General features: G+C 54.0%; 1 protein-coding gene across 1 annotated transcript; it reads left to right on the top strand.

Moving 5' to 3' along the window:
- The first annotated feature begins 209 nt into the window (after positions 1–209).
- LOC138267715 (complement factor D-like) lies at positions 210–26,837 on the top strand. Its single transcript, XM_069216875.1, has 5 exons — positions 210–770; positions 12,815–12,974; positions 17,227–17,371; positions 23,417–23,674; positions 24,537–26,837. Exons 1-5 carry the CDS (start codon positions 713–715, stop codon positions 24,756–24,758), a joined length of 843 nt encoding a protein of 280 aa, XP_069072976.1. The 5' UTR covers positions 210–712; the 3' UTR covers positions 24,759–26,837.
- The last annotated feature ends 380 nt before the right edge of the window (positions 26,838–27,217 follow it).

Raw genomic sequence — 27,217 nt, forward strand, 5'->3', positions numbered from 1 at the left:
GTGTGTATCCGCCTTGCTTCCTCTGAGCAGATAGCATTGTCTCTCGTCCCCGCCTGCTGGACAGGCAGCTATTGTTCCCTCGCAACGTGTGACCTTGGACCTCTCGGGTTGTTTAGTTTACAACATCATGGGCTGTTGTCTGGTTGGGGGGGAGTCTTCGAACCTCCCACCCCTGGTCTTACTTAAAGGAGGTTCAACCCCCCCACCCTGAAGTCACGGGAGCTGAGACCGAAGGGCCAGGTGGTGCTAATACCTGCATCAGGAGAGACCCTCACTGAGGGACAGGCCCTGCTTCAGGAGAGCCCCTCACTGAGGGACAGGTCCTGCTTCAGGAGAGACCCCTAGTGAGGGAGAGGTCCTGCTTCAGGAGAGACCCTCACTGAGGGAGAGGTCCTGCTTCAGGAGAGACCCCTAGTGAGGGAGAGGTCCTGCTTCAGGAGAGACCCTCACTGAGGGATCAAGCTTGCTTCAGGAGTGACCCTCATTGACGGATAGGTCCTGCATCAAGAGAGACCCTCACTGAGGGATAGGTCCTGCATCAAGAGAGACCCTCATCACTGAGGGAGAGGTCCTGCATCAAGAGAGACCCTCACTGAGGGAGAGGTCCTGCATCAGGGGCAGGCCCTGCTTCAGGAGAGACCCTCACTGAAGGATAACACCCGCTTGCTCCAGGAGGCGGCACCCTACGGGCGTGAAGACGGCATCATCCGGGATGGTCCCGGGCCTGGCCCTCGTCGCTCCGCTGGTCCTGATGTGGGGTTCACTCTCGGGTAAGTTATCGGTGGTCGTTCGGTCTCATTGGCATGACATCTGTTGTGAAGAAGGGGAAACATGCTGCGGGGTCACACGCACTCGGGGCCCCTGGGTGTCCGCAGACAGGGGGTGAGGTCCGACATGCTGCGGGGTCACACGCACTCGGGGCCCCTGGGTGTCCGCAGACCGGGGGTGGGGTCCGACATGCTGCGGGGTCACATACACTCGGGGCCCCTGGGTGTCCTCAGACAGAGGGTGGAGTCCTGGGTAGGGAGCCTGGCAGTCGCCTTGTGCCCGAATCTTAAAGACGAAACTGCCCCAAAGAGATTGAAAAGTGAGGGCCTGCGATGGCAGACTGGTGTCTGAGGGTAATGTGCCCGCTGCAGAGGGCAACACGACCTGCAGGCAACGGGTTTCTGACTGATGGAGGCAACAGCGCTGCAGAGATCTCTGCGTTACCTGCAGGCCACAAGTTATAATCCCTGCACCGTAGCTCACTGAGTTTTGAACCAGCTTCAAGGAGCTGCATGCCAACCCGGAGGCTTAATTTTCGAACCTTTATGGTTTTTCTTAGCCGTTTTGTATTCTAAGGTTACTAAGACAGTTCTTGTGGCTGGTAAAAAAGATTTATCAGAAAGTGCTGTATACGTCTGACATTATTCCAGTGCATTCGTATTACAGTGCACGCCTATTACAGTACACGCCTATTACAGTGCATGCGTATTACAGTGCACGCCTATGACAGTGCGTGGTTATCACTTTCCCACACATCCTGGTAAATTAAAAAACAGCTGGCTGCAGATGGGATTTTACTCCCAAACAGGTCGGCGCTGTCCTCGCCCCTCCCTGGCATTGATAGGCGGGGCGAATCGATGCCTTCTGAATTCACTAGAATGACCTGCACAGCTCGCGCACTCGGGGGTGGCACAACCTGCCCTCTTCGCCCATCCCTCGCCCGAGCCCTTCAGGTCTGCCCCCGCCCGCTGCATCGCACAGGGTAAGGCTGGGGGGAGCCACGTCCGCTCAGGTACCTTCAGGGGGACCGAGGCTTCGCGCACCAAGGTGCCCCTCAGTGCCAGCCTCTGCCCTGGGGAGCTCTGCCTCTGGGGCCGTAAAGGACTCCTCTGTTTAGCGACCTTTTATAGACAGGTGCCCGGCCCCACCCCTTGGAATAAAGTTGTACTAGAACCATAAAAACACAAAATGAGCACTAGCAAAGGCAAAAGGCAGCATACGTGTAGATATGCAGGCTGTCTGCTGGGGCGTGCGCAGAGGGGGTCCAAGTACTCACTGCTGTGGCATGTGTAGGTATGGAGTCTGTCTGCTGGGGCGTGCGCAGAGGTGCTCCGTGTACTCATTGCTGTGGCACGTGTAGGTATGGAGTCTGTCTGCTGGGGCGTGCGCAGAGGTGGTCCAAGTACTCACTGCTGTGGCATGTGTAGATATGTAGTCTATCTGCTGGGGCGTGCAGAAATGGGCCACGTACTGATTGCTGTGCCAGTTGTAGATATGGGGCGTGTGCAGAGGTGGTGCAGATAATCATTGCTGTGGTACATGTAGATATGGAGTCTATCTGCTGGGGCGTGCGCAGAGGTGCTCCGCGTACTCATTGCTGTGGCAGGTGTAGATGTGGAGTCTGTCTGCTGGGGCGTGCGCAGAGGTGGTCCAAGTACAAACTGCTGTGGAAGGTGTAGATGTGGAGTCTGTCTGCTGGGGCGTGTGCAGAGGTGGTCCAAGTACTCACTGCTGTGGCAGGTATAGATGTGGAGTCTGTCTGCTGGGGCGTGCGCAGAGGTGCTCCGCGTACTCACTGCTGTGGAAGGTGTAGATGTGGAGTCTGTCTGCTGGGGCGTGTGCGCAGAGGTGGTCCAAGTACTCACTGCTGTGGCAGGTGTAGATGTGGAGTCTGTCTGCTGGGGCGTGCGCAGAGGTGGTCCAAGTACTCACTGCTGTGGCAGGTGTAGATGTGGAGTCTGTCTGCTGGGGCGTGCGCAGAGGTGCTCCGCGTACTCACTGCTGTGGCAGGTGTAGATGTGGAGTCTGTCTGCTGGGGCGTGCGCAGAGGTGCTCCGCGTACTCACTGCTGTGGCAGGTGTAGATGTGGAGTCTGTCTGCTGGGGCGTGCGCAGAGGTGCTCCGCGTACTCACTGCTGTGGCAGGTGTAGATGTGGAGTCTGTCTGCTGGGGCGTGCGCAGAGGTGCTCCGCGTACTCACTGCTGTGGCAGGTGTAGATGTGGAGTCTGTCTGCTGGGGCGTGCGCAGAGGTGCTCCGCGTACTCACTGCTGTGGCAGGTGTAGATGTGGAGTCTGTCTGCTGGGGCGTGCGCAGAGGTGCTCCGCGCACTCACTGCTGTGGCAGGTGTAGATGTGGAGTCTGTCTGCTGGGGCGTGCGCAGAGGTGGTCCAAGTACTCACTGCTGTGGCAGGTGTAGATGTGGAGTCTGTCTGCTGGGGCGTGCGCAGAGGTGGTCCAAGTACAAACTGCTGTGGAAGGTGTAGATGTGGAGTCTGTCTGCTGGGGCGTGTGCAGAGGTGGTCCAAGTACTCACTGCTGTGGCAGGTGTAGATGTGGAGTCTGTCTGCTGGGGCGTGCGCAGAGGTGCTCCGCGTACTCACTGCTGTGGAAGGTGTAGATGTGGAGTCTGTCTGCTGGGGCGTGTGCGCAGAGGTGGTCCAAGTACTCACTGCTGTGGCAGGTGTAGATGTGGAGTCTGTCTGCTGGGGCGTGCGCAGAGGTGCTCCGCGTACTCACTGCTGTGGCAGGTGTAGATGTGGAGTCTGTCTGCTGGGGCGTGCGCAGAGGTGCTCCGCGTACTCACTGCTGTGGCAGGTGTAGATGTGGAGTCTGTCTGCTGGGGCGTGCGCAGAGGTGCTCCGCGTACTCACTGCTGTGGCAGGTGTAGATGTGGAGTCTGTCTGCTGGGGCGTGCGCAGAGGTGCTCCGCGTACTCACTGCTGTGGCAGGTGTAGATGTGGAGTCTGTCTGCTGGGGCGTGCGCAGAGGTGCTCCGCGTACTCACTGCTGTGGCAGGTGTAGATGTGGAGTCTGTCTCCTGGGGCGTGCGCAGAGGTGCTCCGCGTACTCACTGCTGTGGCAGGTGTAGATGTGGAGTCTGTCTGCTGGGGCGTGCGCAGAGGTGCTCCGCGCACTCACTGCTGTGGCAGGTGTAGATGTGGAGTCTGTCTGCTGGGGCGTGCGCAGAGGTGCTCCGCGCACTCACTGCTGTGGCAGGTGTAGATGTGGAGTCTGTCTGCTGGGGCGTGCGCAGAGGTGCTCTGCGTACTCACTGCTGTGGCAGGTGTCGATGTGGAGTCTGTCTGCTGGGGCGTGCGCAGAGGTGGTCCAAGTACTCACTGCTGTGGCAGGTGTAGATGTGGAGTCTGTCTGCTGGGGCGTGCGCAGAGGTGCTCCGCGTACTCACTGCTGTGGCAGGTGTAGATGTGGAGTCTGTCTGCTGGGGCGTGCGCAGAGGTGCTCCGCGTACTCACTGCTGTGGCAGGTGTAGATGTGGAGTCTGTCTGCTGGGGCATGCGCAGAGGTGCTCCGCGTACTCACTGCTGTGGCAGGTGTAGATGTGGAGTCTGTCTCCTGGGGCGTGTGCAGAGGTGCTCCGCGTACTCATTGCTGTGGCAGGTGTAGATGTGGAGTCTGTCTGCTGGGGCGTGCGCAGAGGTGCTCCGCGCACTCACTGCTGTGGCAGGTGTAGATGTGAAGTCTGTCTGCTGGGGCGTGCGCAGAGGTGGTCCAAGTACTCACTGCTGTGGCAGGTGTAGATGTGGAGTCTGTCTGCTGGGGCGTGCGCAGAGGTGGTCCAAGTACTCACTGCTGTGGCAGGTGTAGATGTGGAGTCTGTCTGCTGGGGCGTGCGCAGAGGTGCTCTACGTACTCACTGCTGTGGCAGGTGTAGATGTGGAGTCTGTCTGCTGGGGCGTGCGCAGAGGTGCTCCGCGTACTCACTGCTGTGGCAGGTGTAGATGTGGAGTCTGTCTGCTGGGGCGTGCGCAGAGGTGCTCCGCGTACTCACTGCTGTGGCAGGTGTAGATGTGGAGTCTGTCTCCTGGGGCGTGTGCAGAGGTGCTCCGCGTACTCATTGCTGTGGCAGGTGTAGATGTGGAGTCTGTCTGCTGGGGCGTGCGCAGAGGTGGTCCAAGTACTCACTGCTGTGGCAGGTGTAGATGTGGAGTCTGTCTGCTGGGGCGTGCGCAGAGGTGCTCCGCGTACTCACTGCTGTGGCATGTGTAGGTATGGAGTCTGTTTTCTGTGGTGTGTGCAGAGCTGCTCCACGTACTCACTGCTGTGGCACGTGTAGGTATGGAGTCTGTCTGCTGGGGCGTGCGCAGAGGTGCTCCGCGTACTCATTGCTGTGGCAGGTGTAGGTATGGAGTCTGTCTGCTGGGGCGTGCGCAGAGGTGCTCCGCGTACTCATTGCTGTGGCAGGTGTAGATGTGGAGTCTGTCTGCTGGGGCGTGCGCAGAGGTGCTCCCCGTACTCACTGCTGTGGCAGGTGTAGATGTGGAGTCTGTCTGCTGGGGCGTGCGCAGAGGTGGTCCAAGTACTCACTGCTGTGGCATGTGTAGGTATGGAGTCTGTCTGCTGGGGCATGCGCAGAGGTGCTCCGCGTACTCATTGCTGTGGCACGTGTAGGTATGGAGTCTGTCTGCTGGGGCGTGCGCAGAGGTGGTCCAAGTACTCACTGCTGTGGCATGTGTAGATATGTAGTCTATCTGCTGGGGCGTGCAGAAATGGGCCACGTACTGATTGCTGTGCCAGTTGTAGATATGGGGCGTGTGCAGAGGTGGTGCAGATACTCATTGCTGTGGTACATGTAGATATGGAGTCTATCTGCTGGGGCGTGCGCAGAGGTGCTCCGCGTACTCATTGCTGTGGCAGGTGTAGATGTGGAGTCTGTCTGCTGGGGCGTGCGCAGAGGGGGTCCAAGTACTCACTGCTGTGGCATGTGTAGGTATGGAGTCTGTCTGCTGGGGCGTGTGCGCAGAGGTGGTCCAAGTACTCACTGCTGTGGCAGGTGTAGATGTGGAGTCTGTCTGCTGGGGCGTGCGCAGAGGTGGTCCAAGTACTCACTGCTGTGGCAGGTGTAGATGTGGAGTCTGTCTGCTGGGGCGTGCGCAGAGGTGCTCTACGTACTCACTGCTGTGGCAGGTGTAGATGTGGAGTCTGTCTGCTGGGGCGTGCGCAGAGGTGCTCCGCGTACTCACTGCTGTGGCAGGTGTAGATGTGGAGTCTGTCTGCTGGGGCGTGCGCAGAGGTGCTCCGCGTACTCACTGCTGTGGCAGGTGTAGATGTGGAGTCTGTCTCCTGGGGCGTGTGCAGAGGTGCTCCGCGTACTCATTGCTGTGGCAGGTGTAGATGTGGAGTCTGTCTGCTGGGGCGTGCGCAGAGGTGCTCCGCGCACTCACTGCTGTGGCAGGTGTAGATGTGGAGTCTGTCTGCTGGGGCATGCGCAGAGGTGCTCCGCGTACTCACTGCTGTGGCAGGTGTCGATGTGGAGTCTGTCTGCTGGGGCGTGCGCAGAGGTGGTCCAAGTACTCACTGCTGTGGCAGGTGTAGATGTGGAGTCTGTCTGCTGGGGCGTGCGCAGAGGTGCTCCGCGTACTCACTGCTGTGGCAGGTGTAGATGTGGAGTCTGTCTGCTGGGGCGTGCGCAGAGGTGCTCCGCGTACTCACTGCTGTGGCAGGTGTAGATGTGGAGTCTGTCTGCTGGGGCATGCGCAGAGGTGCTCCGCGTACTCACTGCTGTGGCAGGTGTAGATGTGGAGTCTGTCTCCTGGGGCGTGTGCAGAGGTGCTCCGCGTACTCATTGCTGTGGCATGTGTAGATGTGGAGTCTGTCTGCTGGGGCGTGCGCAGAGGTGCTCCGCGCACTCACTGCTGTGGCAGGTGTAGATGTGGAGTCTGTCTGCTGGGGCGTGCGAAGAGGTGGGCCAAGTACTCACTGCTGTGGCAGGTGTAGATGTGGAGTCTGTCTGCTGGGGCGTGCGCAGAGGTGGTCCAAGTACTCACTGCTGTGGCAGGTGTAGATGTGGAGTCTGTCTGCTGGGGCGTGCGCAGAGGTGCTCTACGTACTCACTGCTGTGGCAGGTGTAGATGTGGAGTCTGTCTGCTGGGGCGTGCGCAGAGGTGCTCCGCGTACTCACTGCTGTGGCAGGTGTAGATGTGGAGTCTGTCTGCTGGGGCATGCGCAGAGGTGCTCCGCGTACTCACTGCTGTGGCAGGTGTAGATGTGGAGTCTGTCTCCTGGGGCGTGTGCAGAGGTGCTCCGCATACTCATTGCTGTGGCAGGTGTAGATGTGGAGTCTGTCTGCTGGGGCGTGCGCAGAGGTGCTCCGCGCACTCACTGCTGTGGCAGGTGTAGATGTGGAGTCTGTCTGCTGGGGCGTGCGCAGAGGTGCTCCGCGTACTCACTGCTGTGGCAGGTGTAGATGTGGAGTCTGTCTGCTGGGGCGTGCGCAGAGGTGCTCCGCGTACTCACTGCTGTGGCAGGTGTAGATGTGGAGTCTGTCTGCTGGGGCGTGCGCAGAGGTGGTCCAAGTACTCACTGCTGTGGCAGGTGTAGATGTGGAGTCTGTCTCCTGGGGCGTGTGCAGAGGTGCTCCGCGTACTCATTGCTGTGGCAGGTGTAGATGTGGAGTCTGTCTGCTGGGGCGTGCGCAGAGGTGGTCCAAGTACTCACTGCTGTGGCAGGTGTAGATGTGGAGTCTGTCTGCTGGGGCGTGCGCAGAGGTGCTCCGCGTACTCACTGCTGTGGCAGGTGTAGATGTGGAGTCTGTCTGCTGGGGCGTGCGCAGAGGTGGTCCAAGTACTCACTGCTGTGGCAGGTGTAGATGTGGAGTCTGTCTGCTGGGGCGTGCGCAGAGGTGCTCTACGTACTCACTGCTGTGGCAGGTGTAGATGTGGAGTCTGTCTCCTGGGGCGTGCGCAGAGGTGCTCCGCGTACTCACTGCTGTGGCAGGTGTAGATGTGGAGTCTGTCTCCTGGGGCGTGCGCAGAGGTGCTCCGCGTACTCACTGCTGTGGCAGGTGTAGATGTGGAGTCTGTCTCCTGGGGCGTTCGCAGAGGTGCTCCGCGTACTCACTGCTGTGGCAGGTGTAGATGTGGATTCTGTCTGCTGGGGTGTGCGCAGAGGTGCTCCGCGTACTCACTGCTGTGGCAGGTGTAGATGTGGAGTCTGTCTGCTGGGGCGTGCGCAGAGGTGCTCCGCGTACTCACTGCTGTGGCAGGTGTAGATGTGGAGTCTGTCTGCTGGGGCGTGCGCAGAGGTGGTCCAAGTACTCACTGCTGTGGCAGGTGTAGATGTGGAGTCTGTCTGCTGGGGCGTGCGCAGAGGTGCTCCGCGTACTCACTGCTGTGGCAGGTGTAGATGTGGAGTCTGTCTGCTGGGGTGTGCGCAGAGGTGCTCCGCGTACTCACTGCTGTGGCAGGTGTAGATGTGGAGTCTGTCTGCTGGGGCGTGCGCAGAGGTGGTCCAAGTACTCACTGCTGTGGCAGGTGTAGATGTGGAGTCTGTCTGCTGGGGCGTGCGCAGAGGTGCTCCGCGTACTCACTTCTGTGGCAGGTGTAGATGTGGAGTCTGTCTGCTGGGGCGTGCGCAGAGGTGGTCCAAGTACTCACTGCTGTGGCAGGTGTAGATGTGGAGTCTGTCTGCTGGGGCGTGCGCAGAGGTGCTCCGCGTACTCACTGCTGTGGCAGGTGTAGATGTGGAGTCTGTCTGCTGGGGTGTGCGCAGAGGTGCTCCGCGTACTCACTGCTGTGGCAGGTGTAGATGTGGAGTCTGTCTGCTGGGGCATGCGCAGAGGTGCTCCGCGTACTCACTGCTGTGGCAGGTGTAGATGTGGAGTCTGTCTGCTGGGGCGTGCGCAGAGGTGCTCCGCGTACTCACTGCTGTGGCAGGTGTAGATGTGGAGTCTGTCTGCTGGGGCGTGCGCAGAGGTGGTCCAAGTACTCACTGCTGTGGCAGGTGTAGATGTGGAGTCTGTCTGCTGGGGCGTGCGCAGAGGTGCTCCGCGCACTCATTGCTGTGGCAGGTGTAGATGTGGAGTCTGTCTGCTGGGGCGTGCGCAGAGGTGCTCCGCGTACTCACTGCTGTGGCAGGTGTAGATGTGGAGTCTGTCTGCTGGGGCGTGCGCAGAGGTGCTCCGCGTACTCACTGCTGTGGCAGGTGTAGATGTGGAGTCTGTCTGCTGGGGCGTGCGCAGAGGTGCTCCGCGTACTCACTGCTGTGCCAGGTGTAGATGTGGAGTCTGTCTGCTGGGGCGTGCGCAGAGGTGCTCCGCGTACTCACTGCTGTGGCAGGTGTAGATGTGGAGTCTGTCTCCTGGGGCGTGCGCAGAGGGGCTCCGCGTACTCACTGCTGTGGCAGGTGTAGGTATGGAGTCTGTCTGCTGGGGCGTGCGCAGAGGTGGTCCAAGTACTCACTGCTGTGGCAGGTGTAGATGTGGAGTCTGTCTCCTGGGGCGTGCGCAGAGGTGCTCCGCGTACTCACTGCTGTGGCACGTGTAGGTATGGAGTCTGTCTGCTGGGGCGTGCGCAGAGGTGGTCCAAGTACTCACTGCTGTGGCAGGTGTAGGTATGGAGTCTGTCTGCTGGGGCGTGCGCAGAGGTGCTCCGCGTACTCACTGCTGTGGCAGGTGTAGATGTGGAGTCTGTCTGCTGGGGCGTGCGCAGAGGTGCTCCGCGTACTCACTGCTGTGGCAGGTGTAGATGTGGAGTCTGTCTCCTGGGGCGTGCGCGGAGGTGCTCCGCGTACTCACTGCTGTGGCAGGTGTAGATGTGGATTCTGTCTGCTGGGGCGTGCGCAGAGGTGCTCCGCGTACTCACTGCTGTGGCAGGTGTAGATGTGGAGTCTGTCTGCTGGGGCGTGCGCAGAGGTGCTCCGCGTACTCACTGCTGTGGCAGGTGTAGATGTGGAGTCTGTCTGCTGGGGCGTGCGCAGAGGTGCTCCGCGTACTCACTGCTGTGGCAGGTGTAGATGTGGAGTCTGTCTGCTGGGGCGTGCGCAGAGGTGCTCCGCGCACTCACTGCTGTGGCAGGTGTAGATGTGGATTCTGTCTGCTGGGGCGTGCGCAGAGGTGCTCCGCGTACTCACTGCTGTGGCAGGTGTAGATGTGGAGTCTGTCTGCTGGGGCGTGCGCAGAGGTGCTCCGCGTACTCACTGCTGTGGCAGGTGTAGATGTGGAGTCTGTCTCCTGGGGCGTGCGCAGAGGTGGTCCAAGTACTCACTGCTGTGGCAGGTGTAGATGTGGAGTCTGTCTGCTGGGGCGTGCGCAGAGGTGGTCCAAGTACTCACTGCTGTGGCAGGTGTAGATGTGGAGTCTGTCTGCTGGGGCGTGCGCAGAGGTGCTCCGCGTACTCACTGCTGTGGCAGGTGTAGATGTGGAGTCTGTCTGCTGGGGCGTGCGCAGAGGTGCTCCCCGTACTCACTGCTGTGGCAGGTGTAGATGTGGAGTCTGTCTGCTGGGGCGTGCGCAGAGGTGCTCCGCGTACTCACTGCTGTGGCAGGTGTAGATGTGGAGTCTGTCTGCTGGGGCGTGCGCAGAGGTGCTCCGCGCACTCACTGCTGTGGCAGGTGTAGATGTGGAGTCTGTCTGCTGGGGCGTGCGCAGAGGTGCTCCGCGCACTCACTGCTGTGGCAGGTGTAGGTATGGAGTCTGTCTGCTGGGGCGTGTGCGCAGAGGTGCTCCGCGCACTCACTGCTGTGGCAGGTGTAGGTATGGAGTCTGTCTGCTGGGGCATGCGCAGAGGTGGTCCAAGTACTCACTGCTGTGGCAGGTGTAGATGTGGAGTCTGTCTGCTGGGGCGTGTGCAGAGGTGCTCCGCGTACTCACTGCTGTGGCAGGTGTAGATGTGGAGTCTGTCTGCTGGGGTGTGCGCAGAGGTGCTCCGCGTACTCACTGCTGTGGCTGGTGTAGATGTGGAGTCTGTCTCCTGGGGCGTGCGCAGAGGTGCTCCGCGTACTCACTGCTGTGGCAGGTGTAGATGTGGAGTCTGTCTCCTGGGGCGTGCGCAGAGGTGCTCCGCGTACTCACTGCTGTGGCAGGTGTAGATGTGGAGTCTGTCTGCTGGGGCGTGCGCAGAGGTGCTCCGCGTACTCACTGCTGTGGCAGGTGTAGATGTGGAGTCTGTCTACTGGGGCGTGCGCAGAGGTGGTCCAAGTACTCACTGCTGTGGCAGGTGTAGGTATGGAGTCTGTCTGCTGGGGCGTGCGCAGAGGTGCTTTCTGGAGTACATACAGTAATTCTCATGCCTTGTGGCCCCAGAGTACCTAGCCTGGGAAGGGATATTGACGGAGTACCCCTAAACATCTAGGACCGGTTGGAAGGGCTGGGGCTCTTTGTAGGTGTGCTAGCAGGTGTGGGGCGCATGGGCTGACTCACAAAGGCTTGTGCGAGCTTGTACGAGTACCCCTGCAGTACTGCGTCCTGTCCGAGGTGCCCCCCAGCCCCGTGGCACAGGTAATGCGCATCTCCTAGAGCAGGGGGGTCCCAGTCACCTGTCTGGAGCTGCACCCCGCACCCCCGGGGCCCCCCGCAGCCTGCACTCAGGAGATCACGGCGCTCCGGGCAGGGTGCACCCGGCTAAGCGCTGCATGTTGTTGAGTGCCCTGTCTGTTCACCAGACAGACACCTACCCTTGCATTTTTACAGCGCAGAGAGGCCACGTCAAGCAAATAAAAAGGCGCACCCATTAGATTTTATAGACCCCAGGCATTATTGTTTTAACTCCTAATCAGGTTTTCAAATAACACTAGTTTGTAAAAAAAAAAAAACATTAGCAAAGCCAATATGTCTGGCATCGTCGGTTGCCGAGCATTGCCCTTGCCAGTGCTTGTTTTGCAGGTGAAAGGTTTTTGTATTTTCACAACCGAGCAGATGTTATCGGTGTTCCGGGGGCTGCCTGCCCCTTGTCATAGCTGAGCAAGCATTGTCATAAAGGCAAAATATAACTATATGTTTCAATGTGAAGCATCCATTGCCCCGGTTGTCCTCGCACTGAACGGGGCTACTTATTGTGCGGATGTGCACATTGTGCAAGAGCTGAATGGCGTCACTCACAGTCAGGCAGCCAGTGGCGGAAGTGGGCTGACCCTGTGCTGTTTGACGGGGCGTGAGAGTGAATTGTGAATGACACAGCAACAGACCAATGGGTGAAAGGGGTGCCTCACGGATCCTCTGAGTACTTCTAGGAGACATTTTCTCTGTTGAAAAAGAAAGGTCTTGGCTAGCAGACCCATAAAGCTTATTCCATTTAGGTGTTTCTGTTGCTTCCTTCTTAAAACGGGGATCATCCCTACATGTTCTGCACCATTTTTAAGATGTGCTCAGCTTTCAAAACCTTATGTACAGTCTTTCGGTACTTTTCAGAAGAAGTTTTTACATTCAGAGGTGCCAGTGCGGGGAGCCGATCAGCCAGTGCTTAATTTGTAAATTAAGAGGTGCCGGTGCTCAAAGTTCTTCTCTTAAACGTGCAGCTGCTGTAATTAAATCTGCCAGCACTGAATACTGAGGGAGCATAATCCTGAAGCCACCCCAGGCCTCTTCAATCCATGTACGGCCACCCCCGCCCCTTCTGCTCATCTGCAACTTTCTATTTTCTCCCTTTATGACGCTTTTCAGTTTTTCCTTCTTCCGTCTTTCCCATGTGTGTCTTTTGCTCGCAGCAAATGCTTGAGGCAGAAGAGCAAGCCCGGCCCTCAAAAACAAGTGCCGGAGCTCAGCACCGGGACAACAAGCACAAATTAAGCACTGCAATCAGCGCAGTTAATTCTGCTTTTTCGGTGCAACGCAGGCTGGTGCACTCAGAGTTTCGTAACCAGTTTTACGCTTCTGTACTATACTGTGTGTAGCACAGAGTACTGATAAATGCTTGTGTGAACCTGCTCCGTGGAGCCAGTCTGCCACAGTGAGGGAAAGGGAGCCATCTTCTCCAGGTATGGGTGGGACCCAACAAGCCTGTCTCCTCTCTGGGGCTACCCTGTGTGATCAGAGGGGGGCTGGGGGGTCACAAGGCTTGAAGACTGACTCTCCACTCCCTCTTCCTCCACAGTGGCGCGACCCCGGGGCCGGATCCTGGGCGGGGCAGAGACGAAGCCCAACCTGCGCCCCCCCTACATGGCATCCATCCAGGTGAACGAGACCCATCAGTGCGGGGGACTCCTGCTGGCCCAGCAGTGGGTGCTCAGTGCGGCCCACTGCCTTCCGGAGAGGTAGGTACCTGTGGGTGCGGGCGCGCCGAGGTATCCCTGTGCCCCGGCCATGGGCTGTTTGCACCCTCACACACCTGCGTCAGGACCTTGTGGTATCTGCACACGGAGCAGTTAAAATGCCCTCACACGCCTGTCAAGGGTCCTGTGAGACCTTCACAGTTAGAGTTATAATACCCTCCCACACCTGTGTCAAAGACCCTGTGGTACCTATACATAAATAATTATAATACTCTCACACACCTGTGTCAAAGACCCTGTGGTACCTATACGTGGAGAAGTTATAATACCCTCACACACCTGTGTCAAATACCCTGTGGTACCTATACGTGGAGAAGTTATAATACCCTCACGCACCTTTGTCAAAGACCCTGTGGTATCTTCACATGGAGGAGTTATAATACCCTCACACACCTGTGTCAAAGACCCTGTGGTACCTATACGTGGAAAAGTTATAATACCCTCACGCACCTTTGTCAAAGACCCTGTGGTATCTTCACATGGAGGAGTTATAATACCCTCACACACCGGTCAAAGACCTTGTGATACCCTCACACTACACTAATGAAGGAGTTATAATACCCTCACACACCTGTGTCAAAGACCCTGTGGTAACTTCACATGGAGGAGTTATAATACCCTCACACACCTGTCAAAGGCCTTGTGACACCCTCACATGGCACTAATGAAGGAGTTATAATACACTCACACACCTGTGTCAAGAGTCCTGTGGTACCCTCACATGGGAGAGGCCTAATACCCTCACACCACACCTGTGTAAAGGGCCCTATGGTACCTTCACATAGAGGAGTTATTATACCCTCACACACCTGTGTCAATGGCCCTGGTCAAATGAAGGAGTTCTAATACCCTCACTCACCTATGTCAAAGACCTTAGGATGCCCTCACATAAAGGATTTATAATACCCTCACACACCTGTATCAAAGGCCCTGTGATACCTTCAGATGGAGAGTTGCAATACCCTCACACATGTCTCAAAGGCCCTGTGATACCTTCCCATTAGGTAGCTATAATACCTACACCCACCGGTGTCAAAGACCTTATGACACCCTCACATGGAGGAGTATGATACCCTCACACACTGTCAAAGGCCCTGTGATACCTTCACAAGGCACTAATTAAGGAGTTATAATACCCTCACACACCTATGTCACACCTTGTGATCTCTTCACATAGAGAAGTTATAATACCCTCACTCACCTGTGTCAAAGACCTTGGGATGCCCTCACATGGAGGTGTTCTAATACCCTCACTCACCTGTGTCAAAGACCTTGGGATGCCCTCACATGGAGGTGTTATAATACCCTCACTCACCTGTGTCAAAGACCTTGTGATACCCTCACATAAAGAAGTTATAATACCCTCACACACCTGTGTCAAAGGCCCTGTGATACCTTCACATGAAGAGTTGTCATACCCTCACACATGTGTCAAAGGCCCTGTGATACCTTCCCCTTAAGTAGTTATAATACCCACACCCATCGGTGTTCAAGACCTTATGATACCCTCACATGGAGGAGTATAATACCCTCACACACTGTGTCAAAGGCCCTGTGACACCCTCACATGGCACTAATGAAGGAGTTATAATACTCTCACACACCTGTGTCAAAGGTCCTGTGATACCTTCACATGGAGGAGTTGTAATACCCTCACACGCCTGTGTCACACCTTGTGATACCTTCACATAGAGGAGTTATAATACCCTCACACACCTGTGTCGAAGACCTTGGGATGCCCACACATGGAGGTGTTCTAATACCCTCACCCACCTGTGTCAAAGACCTTGGGATGCCCTCACGTGGAGGTTTTCTAATACCCTCACTCAACTGTATAAAAGACCCTGTGATACCTTCACACAACGCTAATGAAGGAGTTATAATACCCTCACACACCTGTCTCATAGACCTTGTGATACCCTCAAATTACAATGATGAAGGAATTATAACACCTTCACACACCTGTGTCAAAGCAACTGTGATACCCTCACTTTCCCTGAAGTCATTGATGAGAGATTTTTATGAGAGTGAGGTGGCTGAGGGCCACTCTGGGATGCATCTGAGGTAATCGATGAGGGATTATGTGAGCATGAAGGTTCCTGAGGGGCACTCGAGGGATGCTGTTGAGGTCATCAGTGAGGGATTATGTAACAGTGAGATTGCAGAGGGTCACTCAGGGATGCTGCTGAGGTAATCGTTGAGGGATTATGTGAGAATGATTGTGCATGAGGGGCTCTTGAGGTATGCTGCTGAGATCATCGATGAGGGATTATGTGAGAATGACAGTGGCTGAGGGGCATCCGAGGGATGCTGCTGAGGTCATCAGTGAGGGATTTTGTGACAGTGAGATTGCAGAGGGTCACTCAGGGATGCTGCTGGGATAATCATTGAGGGATTATGTGAGAGTGATGGTGTGTGAGGGGCGCTTGAGGGATGCTGCAGAGGTCATCGATGAGGGATTATGTGAGAGTGAGGAAGCCGATGGGCACTTGGAGATGCTGCTGAGGTCATTGATGAGGGATTATGTGAGAGTGAGGTGGCTGAGGGGCACTCAAGGGATGCTGCTGAGGTAATCGATGAGGGATTATAAGAGGGTGATGGTGGCTGAGGGGCACTCCAGGAATGCTGCTGAGGTTATCGATGAGGGATTATGTGAGAGTGACAGTGGCTGAGGGGCACTCGAGGGATGCTGCTGAGGTCATCAATGAGGGATTCTGTGAGAGTGAGGTTGCTGAGGGCCACTCAGGGTTACTGCTGAGGTAATCATTGAGGTATTACGTGAGAGTGCTGGTGCCTGAGGGGCTCTTGAGGGATGCTGCTGAGGTCATCAATGAGAGATTATGTGAGAGTGAAGTAGCTGATGGGCACCTGGGGATGTTGCTGGTGCCATCGATGAGGGATTATGTGAGAGTGAGGTGGCTGAGGGTCTTTTAAGGGATGCTTCTGAGGTCATCAATAAGGAATTATGTGAGCATGACAGGGGCTGAGGGACACTCGAGGGATGCTGCTGAGGTCATTAATGAGGGATTATGTGAGAGTGAGGTTACTGTGAGTCACTCAGGGATGCTGCTGAGGTCATCGTTGAGGGATTATATGAGAGTGATGGTGCCTGAGGGACTCTCAAGGGATGCTGCTGAGGTAATCGATAAGGGATTATGTTAGAGTGAAGTGGCTGAGAGGCTCTCAAGGGGTGCTGCTGAGGTCATCGATGAGGGATGATGTGCGAGTGATGGTGGCTGAGTGGCACTCGAGGGATGCTGCTGAGGTCTTCAATGAGATATTCTATGAGAGTGATGGTGGCTGAGGGGCACCAGAGGAATGCTGCTAAGGTCATCAATGAGGGATTATATGAGAGTGAGGTGGCTGAGGGGCTCTCAAGGGATGCTGCTGAGGTCATCGATGAGGGATTATATGAGAGTGATGGTGCCTCAGGGACTCTCAAGGGATGCTGCGGAGGTAATAAATTAGGGATTATATGAGAGTGAGGTGGCTGAGAGGCTCCCAAGGGGTGCTGCTGAGGTCACCGATGAAGGATAATGTGAGAGTGAGAGCGGCTGAGGGGTACTTGAGGGATGCTGCTGAGGTCTTCAATGAGAGATTATATGAGAGTGATGGGGGCTGAGGGGCTCTCAAGGGATGCTGCTGAGGTCATCTAGGAGGGGTTATGTGAGAGTGACGATGGGTGGGGGACACTCATGCTGGTGAGGTCATCAATGAGGGATTATGTGAGAGTGATGGTGGCTGAGGGGCACTTGAGGAATTCTGCTGAGGTCATCGATGAGGGATTATATGAGAGTGAGGTGGCTGAGGGGCTCTCAAGGGATACTGCTGAAGTCATCGATGAGGGATTATATGAGAGTGATGGTGCCTTAGTGCCACTTGAGGGATGCTGCTGAGGTCTTCAATGAGAGATTATATGAGAGTGATGGTGACTGAGGGGCTCTTGAGGGATGCTGCTGAGGTCTTCAATGAGGGATTATATGAGAGTGATGGTGACTGAGGGGCACTCAAGGAATGCTGCTGAAGTCATCGATGAGGGATTATATGAGAGTGATGGTGCCTGAGGGGCTCCTGAGGGATGCTGCTGAGGTCACGGATGAGGGGTGATGTTGAGAGTGATGGTGGCTGAGGGGCACTCTGTGGATACAACTGAGCTCCCAGCTAGAGGTTGAGTGAATGATGGGTCTTGTTCACAGTGCCTGATGCTCATTCCTTTTCTCTTCCCCTTGGACAGTAATTCTTCGAGACTCCGCGTCCTCCTGGGGGCGCACTCGCTCACAGAGCCCGAGCCCTCTAAGCAGTACTTCCAAATCCGGAAGCAGGTCGCCCACCCTAACTACACCGCAGCCAACAACCACAACGACATCCTCTTGCTTCAGGTGAGTCTCGCGACACTAAAGAGCACCTTTACGCTCATTCGTTCAAGAGGCGCTATCTGAAACACCGGCAGTCAGTCCCCAGTAATCAAAGATAATCTACTGGGCTCAGCAATTTTATACAAACCGAGATCAAAAAAGTGAAAAAAACGAGAGCAATAGTTGACAAAGAAACTGAAATTACAAACTGAGACCAACAATTAAAAAACAATTGAGATAAGCAATTCAAAAAGAAACGAAAGCTAGCAATTTACAAACAAATAGAAACCAACAATTAAAAAAACACAAACTGAAATCAAAACAATTAAAAAAAACTAGAGTAAACAATTTGTAAAAAGTGTAGCCACTTTAGATTAAATATATTATAAGAAATCCTGCCAGTGTGGGTCTCCGCCTCTGTGTACTTTGTCAAGATGACAAAATAACAGTGTAGACTGGCATGAATCCTGTGCATGTTTCTGTCATTGTGTAGGTACAGGTTCAGTGATTTGTTCTGATGATCAGCAGACAAGAGACCTTCATCGATATAGCTCTGAGATCAGTATTATGAAGTTGATATTTTCCAACAAAGTGTGAAAGTGAATTGTACTAAATGTCCAAATTCTTGGTAGTTTCAGTGATTTCTGTTGATTGTAGGTAGAACAGCATAAGGCAGTACAACTAACTGTTCAACTTTACCTACCGAGACCACCCGGCGACATTCCCGTCTGCTCCCCATCGCCTGCTTAGCTCAGGTCCCATTTCTCTTTCGATCCTTGACTGGTGTTTCCGAGGATTACCTACCGTCGACATGTTTCTAGGAGACCCTTTTCACTTTTGTCCCCACATGGGCCATCGCCTTGGACCATGCAGTTTGCATCCTTCGCCTGTTGCTATAGCAACCTGGTCTAGATGCAGGGAATTGGTCAAGGCCCTTGTCTCTCTTTGCTGGTGATGTCAAAAGCCCCATTTTCTTCTGTATCGAAGAGAGCTAATGGCCCGAGGTCCAGGGGAGGTTACGCTAATACAGTCCATAACTGAGACCACAACACTGGTGCCTTATCTCTTCACATGCTGGTGTGTATAACAGCTTCTCCGCTCCCAGTAGGGACTAAGGGTCTGATTTAGAGTTTGGCGGACGGGTTACTATGTCACAAATGTGACGGATATTCTGTCCGCCGTATTACAATTTCCATAGGAAATAATGGAATTGTAATGTGGCGGACAGGATAACCGTCACAAGTAACGCCACCCGGTGAACTCAAAATAAGGCCCTAAACCTTCTGTAGCCGTGAGGTGTGCCCTGGCTTCCCCATGGTGGTGTTTCACCTCTAGTAGCAGGAAGGAAATCATTTTACCTTACATGTTACGTGGTGACTGGATCTCCCAGGAGGGTGCCCCGAGTGGGATCATCGATGGGCTTCTAGCCCGGTCAGATCCTGTGATCGCTTTTATACTGTCTGGTTCCATGTTCCATTAATCCTCTAATCGCCAACAGCTGCACAAGATGTGCCAACAGGTGCCCTGTCCCCACAGTCCCACTAGCCAAGTGTTTTCCATCTACTGCAACCTATATAATGTAAGGAGCCACCTGTATAATTTTTTAATATTATAGTATAATTCCTTCTTTTGTGCTCGCCTGGTAGATTTGTTGCATCTCAGAGGATCTGCCCTCTTGGTCCTCATGTTTTGGTATCCCCGGTTCCTTTTCCCACATCCTCCAGGATGGGTATTGCTTTTGATCCTTCGACTTCATGAACTTGTTATAGATCAGGGATATTGCACGGGCGCGAGCTGTGTGTGTCCTTACCAAACTCTTGAATCTTGTCTATTGCCTCCCTTCCTAATTTGTTGTAGTTTGACCCAGCTTCTCACCTGTATATATTGGTCTCCCGGAAACCTAAATTCCTCCCACAAAACATGTCTCCCAACATGACACACCATTGTGATTCCAGATTCAAAGCGCGCGTCTTCCATCCCTAGAGAAATGCTGTGCTATTTGATCAAGGGGTCAAAGGCGAGGCAGCCAGGTCCCTCCTTACTCCCCCTTCATTCCTGATTTGTGGAGTACCCCACCACTGGTGAGCTGCTGAGAGTCCCTCTGGTTTTTAGGTAGTAGTGACTCCTTGCAAAGCGCCCTGCCTGAAAGCACATTGGCCCATATGTACGAAAGCTTTTTTCCATAGACACAGAATGGGTAAAATCCTTTCGTACATCTGGCCCATGGTCACACAGCTCCATTCATGCTGTGTCTCTATATGTACCACTCCAGCAGATGTCCTAGGTAAGAAACTAGAGAAGCCCCTTCTATGGGTTTCCTGGTGGTCTGTCTCATCCTCCCATCCTCCCCTCACATATATATTTCAAATTTAAAATTTGTAGACCATGTACATCACCCTTTGGGGAGTTCAGAAGGAGTGATCGGAAGAGCTACAATATTTTTCTGCTATTTGCCCACCCATAATATTTAGTGATTGCACCAACTAGACTTGTTGGTATTCACAATACGTGTTACCCTCGCTATACTCCCCATCACCGTCTTCACTAGAGCTCTAGTTACAACTCTTCCGAAGTATCTCAGTTCCCTTTTCACCCACTGCATGAGGTCGATATCGACGGGGCTTGTAATATTCTTTCGGGGACACTAAGGTTCTAACTCTGCTTAGGTTAAATTTCAGACCTGACTCCTAGAATTCATGTATTTCCAGAGGTACCGCTGGGGTTCAGAGCTCAGAGCTTGTAAATATGAGCAGGATCTCACCCACAAATGCCGTAGCCTTCACAGCATCATGCCCTTAATTCACCCCTGAATATCGGGCCGTCCAGAATTCCCTGGGAGAATGGTTCTTGGACAAACACAACCTGGTGGTAGTTGGGGCATTCCTGCCCTCCCGTTATATTGATTTCATCGTAAATGCTCCATTATTTCTAGTCCACTCTCCTGGGTTTTGATAGTGCACCTTGATCCCTTGTGGAATGTGACTCCCCAATAAGTGTCTTACGGGGAATTGCATCATGAATTTTTATACAGATAGCTCTTTATTGGCTTCTTCAAGCAAAGACATCCATCATAAAGGACCCGTCTACCCAGTCAAATGCCTTTTCAGCTTCTAGTGATATTAAGACTGTTCTCGTTCCCATTTTAACCACATTTCTAACATATTGTGTCTTTTAGGGGTTGCCACATGTTTCTCTACCCATTAGGAACCCTGTTTGGGTGGGGTGTATCAGGTCGGCAGCAGCTTGTCCAGTCTGGTCGCTAATATTTTCTCAGAGAGCTTGAGATGAAAATCAAGGAAGATGGATCTATCTGGGTGACATAGGCTCTGATCTTTGCCTGGCTTACGACTCAAGCTGATAGATGCCTCGGTCCGGGCTGGTGTGTGGGACGCTCTTTAGATCATGAGATTTTGTGAGGGTTTCAAATAGCAACGGTCTGATGCTTTATGAAAGCCTGCCATGAGTGCACATGGGCCTGGCGTTGTTGCAAGCTGGTGTATCACCACTAACATGTCTTCATAGCAGATGGGCATGTCAAGTTCATCCATGTCTTTGTCGAATATGACCGATAGAGGAATATCTGTGAGGTGGCTTCTTCTGTCTTCCTCTCCACATGTCTCTGCCATGTATAAGTCTGTGCAGACATTTTATTTTGTCTCCTCTGAAGTAGCAGTCTGGGCAGATTCAGCACCTGCCGGTTCTGTAAGCTTCCTGCCTTCTTTGGCTTTCAGTTTGGCAGCCAGTAGGCACCCCTAGTATTACCTGGACGTGAAAATGAGCATTTAGTCAACTCAGAATAGAATTGGTCTTGTGTCTTACTAGGGCTTGTGTCTGTGCCAAGAGTCCTCTCCAGGCTCTATGGGGTAATGTTGTTTGTGTTTATCTTGTGCCATCGATGGTTCCTTCGAAGGTTTCCAGTGAGATCCTCCTGCTGGTGCTTGAGTTTTGTGGCCTCTCACCTCCACATTCACCCCGTCCCAGAGATTCCCATTAGTCACATCACCCCCTGTTTAGGGAAGATGGTGGACCTCAAGGCATCTGAATAGGATTTCCCAGACAAGTCTTTAAATACAATGTCTGCCACCCCTCCCCACGTGTAGTGTTGCTGTTAGTGGGCCATGGTCAGATCTTCAGAATTATTTTTCAAAAGTTAGCTGCAGCACATACTTATTTAATCCTCAAGAAATATACACATATACTCCATCATTGATATTGTGAGCTTTTTAAATTGGTATAAGTGTAAAAATACATCTGACTTGCTTGCACCATTGTAAAAGAAAAAGTGAATTCTAAACAAGTTAGTGTAAAAAGTGTTCACGTTTGTGGACACATTCACAGTGGTGAAATATTGTGTTTATAGTCCCGATGATTTCGTAAGGCCACATATCTTCCATTACACACCCTATTAGTGCATTATTTCTGATAAATCTACATCTACTGGAAATGTGGTAATGAAGGCACAAGATTTAAAAAAGACAAGCAAAGAATTTACCAAACGTATTTGCACCTGCACCTGAATTTGGCTTAAGCTAATTTACACTTGAATAATTGCTGACGTAAAAGTGAAATTCACTAATGAATCTCAGGCAGACGTGTGACTATGCTGCAGTAGTCAGGGTTTATCAGCTTCCATCACTGCTGCCACCTTTGTGATATCAAAGGCCTGTCTGTACGTTTGCACAAAGGTAGGAAGCAGCCAACCGGAGATGGACAACTTAGCGGTTGCACTGAGTGAGTAAGGACTAAGGACACGCTGTGACACTCCCAAGAGCTGCACGGAGGTGGGAGGGTTAAAGGGCAGATCTGAGAGTCTTCAGTCATTGGCCTCTTCTTGGAGAGTGTCTGAGGCTCTGGTTGAGTAAGGACTCTCATACACATCCAGATGTTGTAGAGTCGGAAGCTGATTCGTCCCTTGGGCGACCCCTTGTTGACTGGCTTACACTTTGAGTAAGGGCTCTTAGATATCTGCTCTAGAGGTGGTGTGTGCACTACAGAGGCATTGAGGTTTAAGGGTGAAAAGTTGAGGGCCTTCACTCGTTGGCTGCCATATGTTGACGAACGCAGACTCTGAGTAAGGCCTCAGTGGCACGTGCACCATGAAAGCGCTGAGGGTTAAGGAGGAGAACTTGAGGGTCAATCAATAAGTAGTTTTGTAAAGCGCTACTTGTCGCCCGTGAAGGTACCAGGTGCTGGTCTTCAGTCATTGGCTGACAGTTGTTGACCAGCGTAGACTCTGAGTCAGGGCTCTTAGATATCTGCTCTGCTGGAGCTGCATGCAATACGAAGGCGCTGAGGGGTAAGGAGAACATGAGTCAATCAATGAGTAGATTTGCAGAGCGCTTCTTGTCGCCCGTAAGGGTATCCAGGTGCTGGTCTTCACTCATTGGCTGCCATATGTTGGCGAGCGCAGACTCTGAGTAAGGTGTCAGTGGCACGTGCACTATGAAGGCACTGAGGGTTAAGGAGGAGAACTGGAGGGTCAATCAATAAGTACTTTTGTAAAGCACTACTTGTCACTCGTGAAGGTACTAGGTGCTGGTCTTCAGTCATTGGCTGCCATATGTTGACGAGCGCAGACTCTGAGTAAGGTGTCAGTGGCACGTGCACTATGAAGGCACTGAGGGTTAAGGAGAACATGAGTAAATCAATGAGTAGATTTGCAGAGCACTTCTTGTCGCCCGTGAAGGTACCAGGTGCTGGTCTTCACTCATTGGCTGACAGTTGTTGATGAGCGCAGACTCTGAGTAAGGTGTCAGTGGCACGTGCACTATGAAGGCACTGAGGGTTAAGGAGGAGAACATGAGTAAATCAATGAGTAGATTTGCAGAGCGCTTCTTGTCGCCCGTGAAGGTACCAGGTGCTGGTCTTCACTCATTGGCTGACCGTTGTTGACCGGCGTAGACTCAGAGTGAGGGTTCTTAGATATCTGCTCTGCACGTGCTACGTGCTCTACGAAGGCGCTGAGGTTTAAGAAGCAGAAGGTGACCCTTCACTCATTGGTTGCACGTGTTCCTCAATTTATGTTTTTGCTCCAATAACCCCCTCTCCCCTATACTATCTCCCCTCTAGCTGAATGAGACGGTGACTCTGGGCCCGGATGTGCAGGTGTTCCCGATTGAACGAGAGGACGTCGATGTGGAGGTGGGCACTAAGTGCCGCGTGGCTGGGTGGGGCATGATCAGCTTAACAGGAAAGAGGCCCGACAAGATGCATGAGGTGGAGGTGCCAATCATGAGCCGCGAGACGTGCAACCGCAGAGACCACTACGACAACGAGCTCACAAAGAACATGCTGTGCGCAGGCGCCCGGCGCAAGGATTCCTGCGAGGTGAGGTGGCCAGTGTCTCTGCTCTAGGAAGATATCCCTCCGCCTGAATTTAGGTCTTCCTGGGCATGAGTCGCTTGATAACATCTGGTATTTTGGTTCCTATGGTGCCCTAAAGATAAGAGTATCCCAAGATGTCTTAGTGGATAGGTATTGCTGCCAATAGGAACAAGTCCCTCTGAGCGCACTCCCCAGAGGATGAGAGGCTGAGACTACCAATAAATTGAGCCCAGAGGTGGACTGGCCTATAGGAACATCATACCATTATGTAAAACCCCTGCCCCTCTGAAGGCAGGGCCAGTTACAAGTCGGGGTAAGGCATGTGCCTGGCATGTTGCTCGCCGCAGGTCTCCAGGGCTTTCAGCATTTCCATGGCTTGTACATTTCCTGACTTACATATAGGCCACTAACATTCGCGGAAAGAGGCATACGCTGTGTGTTAGTCCTTCACGACCAGGGTCACCTCCGATCGCATGTTTGAGGGTGCAGGGTTGGATCAGAGCCTTGGCTTGGTGTGTTGAGGAGACCAAGTGAGAAGATTTTAGAAACATTCAGGAGCTGGATCAACTCTGTTCCCAGAAGTTCGCCTATTTCAACTGCCATTTAACTGGCACAGGCCGGTCAGTGTGCATCCAGGCTTTGGGTTGGCTGATTTGAATTCTGAGGAACCAGCCGGATTTCCAAATGCAAATTAGGTCAATATTTGGTTTGTGAAGGTATCAGAACTGGTTGATTTGGGGATTTTAGTCTGGACCAAAGGCGAGGGGGTCCCGCGTCCCAGCCTACGTTTCCAGGCAGGTGGGCTACCGTCGGGCGTCTTCTGCCCACTGTGGTGATAACATCTCTGCCTATGCTCCTTCCGCAGGGGGACTCTGGCGGGCCGCTGGTGTGTGCGGGGAAGGCGGTGGGCATCGTCTCCTGGGGCAATCGAAAGTGCGGGAACATCAAGAAGCCTGGCATCTACACCCGCATCTCGGCCTACATCTCCTGGATCGACTCTGTCCTGGAAGATTCCAGAAAAGAGGAGGAGCGCGCTTGGGCTCAGGAAGCAGAGGGCCCCGTCGCCGAAGTGCCCGTGCCAGCCTAGCAACACTGCCTGCAGTCTCTGTATGTCCTTCCAAGGCCCTGCCCCTGTAGTGCCCGTGCCATCCTAGCAACACTGCCTGCAGTCTCTGTATGTCCTTCCAAGGCCGTGCCCCTGTAGTGCCCGTGCCAGCCTAGCAGTACTGCCCTCTCCTGTCTCTGTATGTCCTTCCAAGGCCATGCCCTGTAGTGCCCGTGCCAGCCTAGCAGTACTGCCCTCTCCTGTCTCTGTATGTCCTTCCAAGGCCATGCCCCTGTAGTGCCCGTGCCAGCCTAGCAGTACTGCCCTCTCCTGTCTCTGTATGCCACTGACGTGCCAACCAGCAACATTACCCGCTGCCTCTCTATGCCCCTCCAAGGCCCTGCCACTGAAGTGCCAGCCAGCAATATTACCTGCTGCCTCTCTATGCCGCTCCAAAGCCCTGACACAGACGTGCCAACCAGCAACATTACCTGCTGCCTCTCTATGCCCCTCCAAGGCCCTGCCACTGAGGTGCCAACCAGCAACATTACCCGCTGCCTCTCTATGCCCCTCCAAAGCCCTCACACTGAGGTGCCAACCAGCAACATTACCCGCTGCCTCTCTAAGCCCCTCCAAAGCCCTGCCACTGAAGTGCCAGCAGCAACATTACCCACTGCCTCCTATGCCCCTCCAAAGCCCTGCTACTGATGTGCCAACCAGCAACATTACTCGCTGTCTCCTATGCCCCTCCAAAGCCCTGCCACTGAAGTCCACTGGCTCTGCATGCCGCGTCAGGAACCCTGCTACTGGAGTGCCTATCCCAGCCTGGTAGCACCACCCGCTGTCTCTCAGTGCAGTTCAAAGGCCCTGAAGTGCCTCTGTCAGCCTAGCAGCACCATCCCCTGCTGTCTCTCTATGGCCTTCCATAGCTCTGCGGCTAAAGTGCCAGCCAGCAGTGTTACCCGCTGTCTCTGAATGTCCTTCCAAACCCCTTCCATTCAAGTGCCTGTGCCAGTCTAGCAGCACTACCCGCTATGTATGTCCTTCCTCAGCCTTCCATCCCTACCCGCTGCCTCTGTATGCCCTTCCAAAGCCTTGGCATTGAAGTGTCTGTGCCAGCCTACCAGCCCTACCCTCTGCTTCTGTATGCACTTCAAAGCCTTGGCATAGAAGCGTCTGTGCCAGCCTACCAGCTCTACCCGCTGCCTGTGTATGCACTTCAAAGCCTTGGCATAGAAGCGTCTGTGCCAGCCTACCAGCCCTACCCTCTGCCTCTGTATGCACTTCAAAGCCTTGGCATAGAAGCGTCTGTGCCAGCCTACCAGCCCTACCCTCTGCCTCTGTATGCACTTCAAAGCCTTGGCATAGAAGCGTCTGTGCCAGCCTACCAGCCCTACCCGCTGCCTGTGTATGTACTTCATTGCCTTGGCATTGAAGTGTCTGTGCCAGCCTTCCATGCCTACCCGCTGCCTGTGTATGCCCTTCCAAAGCCTTGGCATAGAGGTGTCTGTGCCAGCCTTCCATGCCTACCCGCTGCCTGTGTATGCCCTTCCAAAGCCTTGGCATAGAAGCGTCTGTTCCAGCCTTCCATCCGTACCCGCTGCCTCTATATGCCCTTCCAAAGCCTTGGCATAGAAGTGTCTGTGCCAGCCTATCAGCCCTACCCGCTGCCTGTGTATGTCCTTCCAAAGCCTTGGCATAGAAGTGTCTGTGCCAGCCTACCAGCCCTACCCGCTGCCTGTGTATGTCCTTCCAAAGCCTTGGCATAGAAGTGTCTGTGCCAGCCTACCAGCCCTACCCACTGCCTGTATATGCCCTTCCAAAGCCTTGGCATAGAAATGTCTGTGCCAGCCTACCAGCCCTACCCACCTCCTCTACATAACTCCGTCTCTCTTTTTTCTGGAGGGAGCTTGGGCCACCCTTCTGGGTAGAGAAGAGCCAGGCCCCCCAGGTACTGTGTGTTGTGCGGCAATCACAGCGCCCCCTGATGCTCAGCGCCCCGTGCTTCAGTGAGCACGGGGCAGCCGCATGTCACCCTGACTCTCTATGGACAAACGGCTGGTTCCTTCAGGCATGTCTGATGCTTTCTGTTTGTATCCTGACAATAAAAATCTCTCTGCATGTGGAGTCATCCTCTCTGATAGGGAATGTGAAAAAAGAGACCACCAGAGTATGAACAGGAGAGCTCCAGGTGTGAACGAGAGACCCCCAGAGTACGAACAGGAGACCACAAGGATGAACGAGAGACCTCCAGGTGTGAGCGAGAGACCTCCAGAGTATGACCAGGAGAGCCCCAGGTGTCAGCGAGAGACCTCCAGGTGTGAACGAGAGACCTCCAGAGTATGAACAGGAGAGCTCCAGGTGTGAACGAGAGACCACCAGAGTATGAACAGGAGAGCTCCAGGTGTGAACGAGAGACCACCAGAGTATGAACAGGAGAGCTCCAGGTGTGAGCGAGAGACCACCATAGTATGAACAAGAGACTCCCAGGTGTGAACGGG

The sequence above is a fragment of the Pleurodeles waltl genome, chromosome 12, assembly GCF_031143425.1.
Source record: "Pleurodeles waltl isolate 20211129_DDA chromosome 12, aPleWal1.hap1.20221129, whole genome shotgun sequence".
In the NCBI taxonomy this organism is placed as follows: Eukaryota; Metazoa; Chordata; class Amphibia; order Caudata; family Salamandridae; genus Pleurodeles; species Pleurodeles waltl.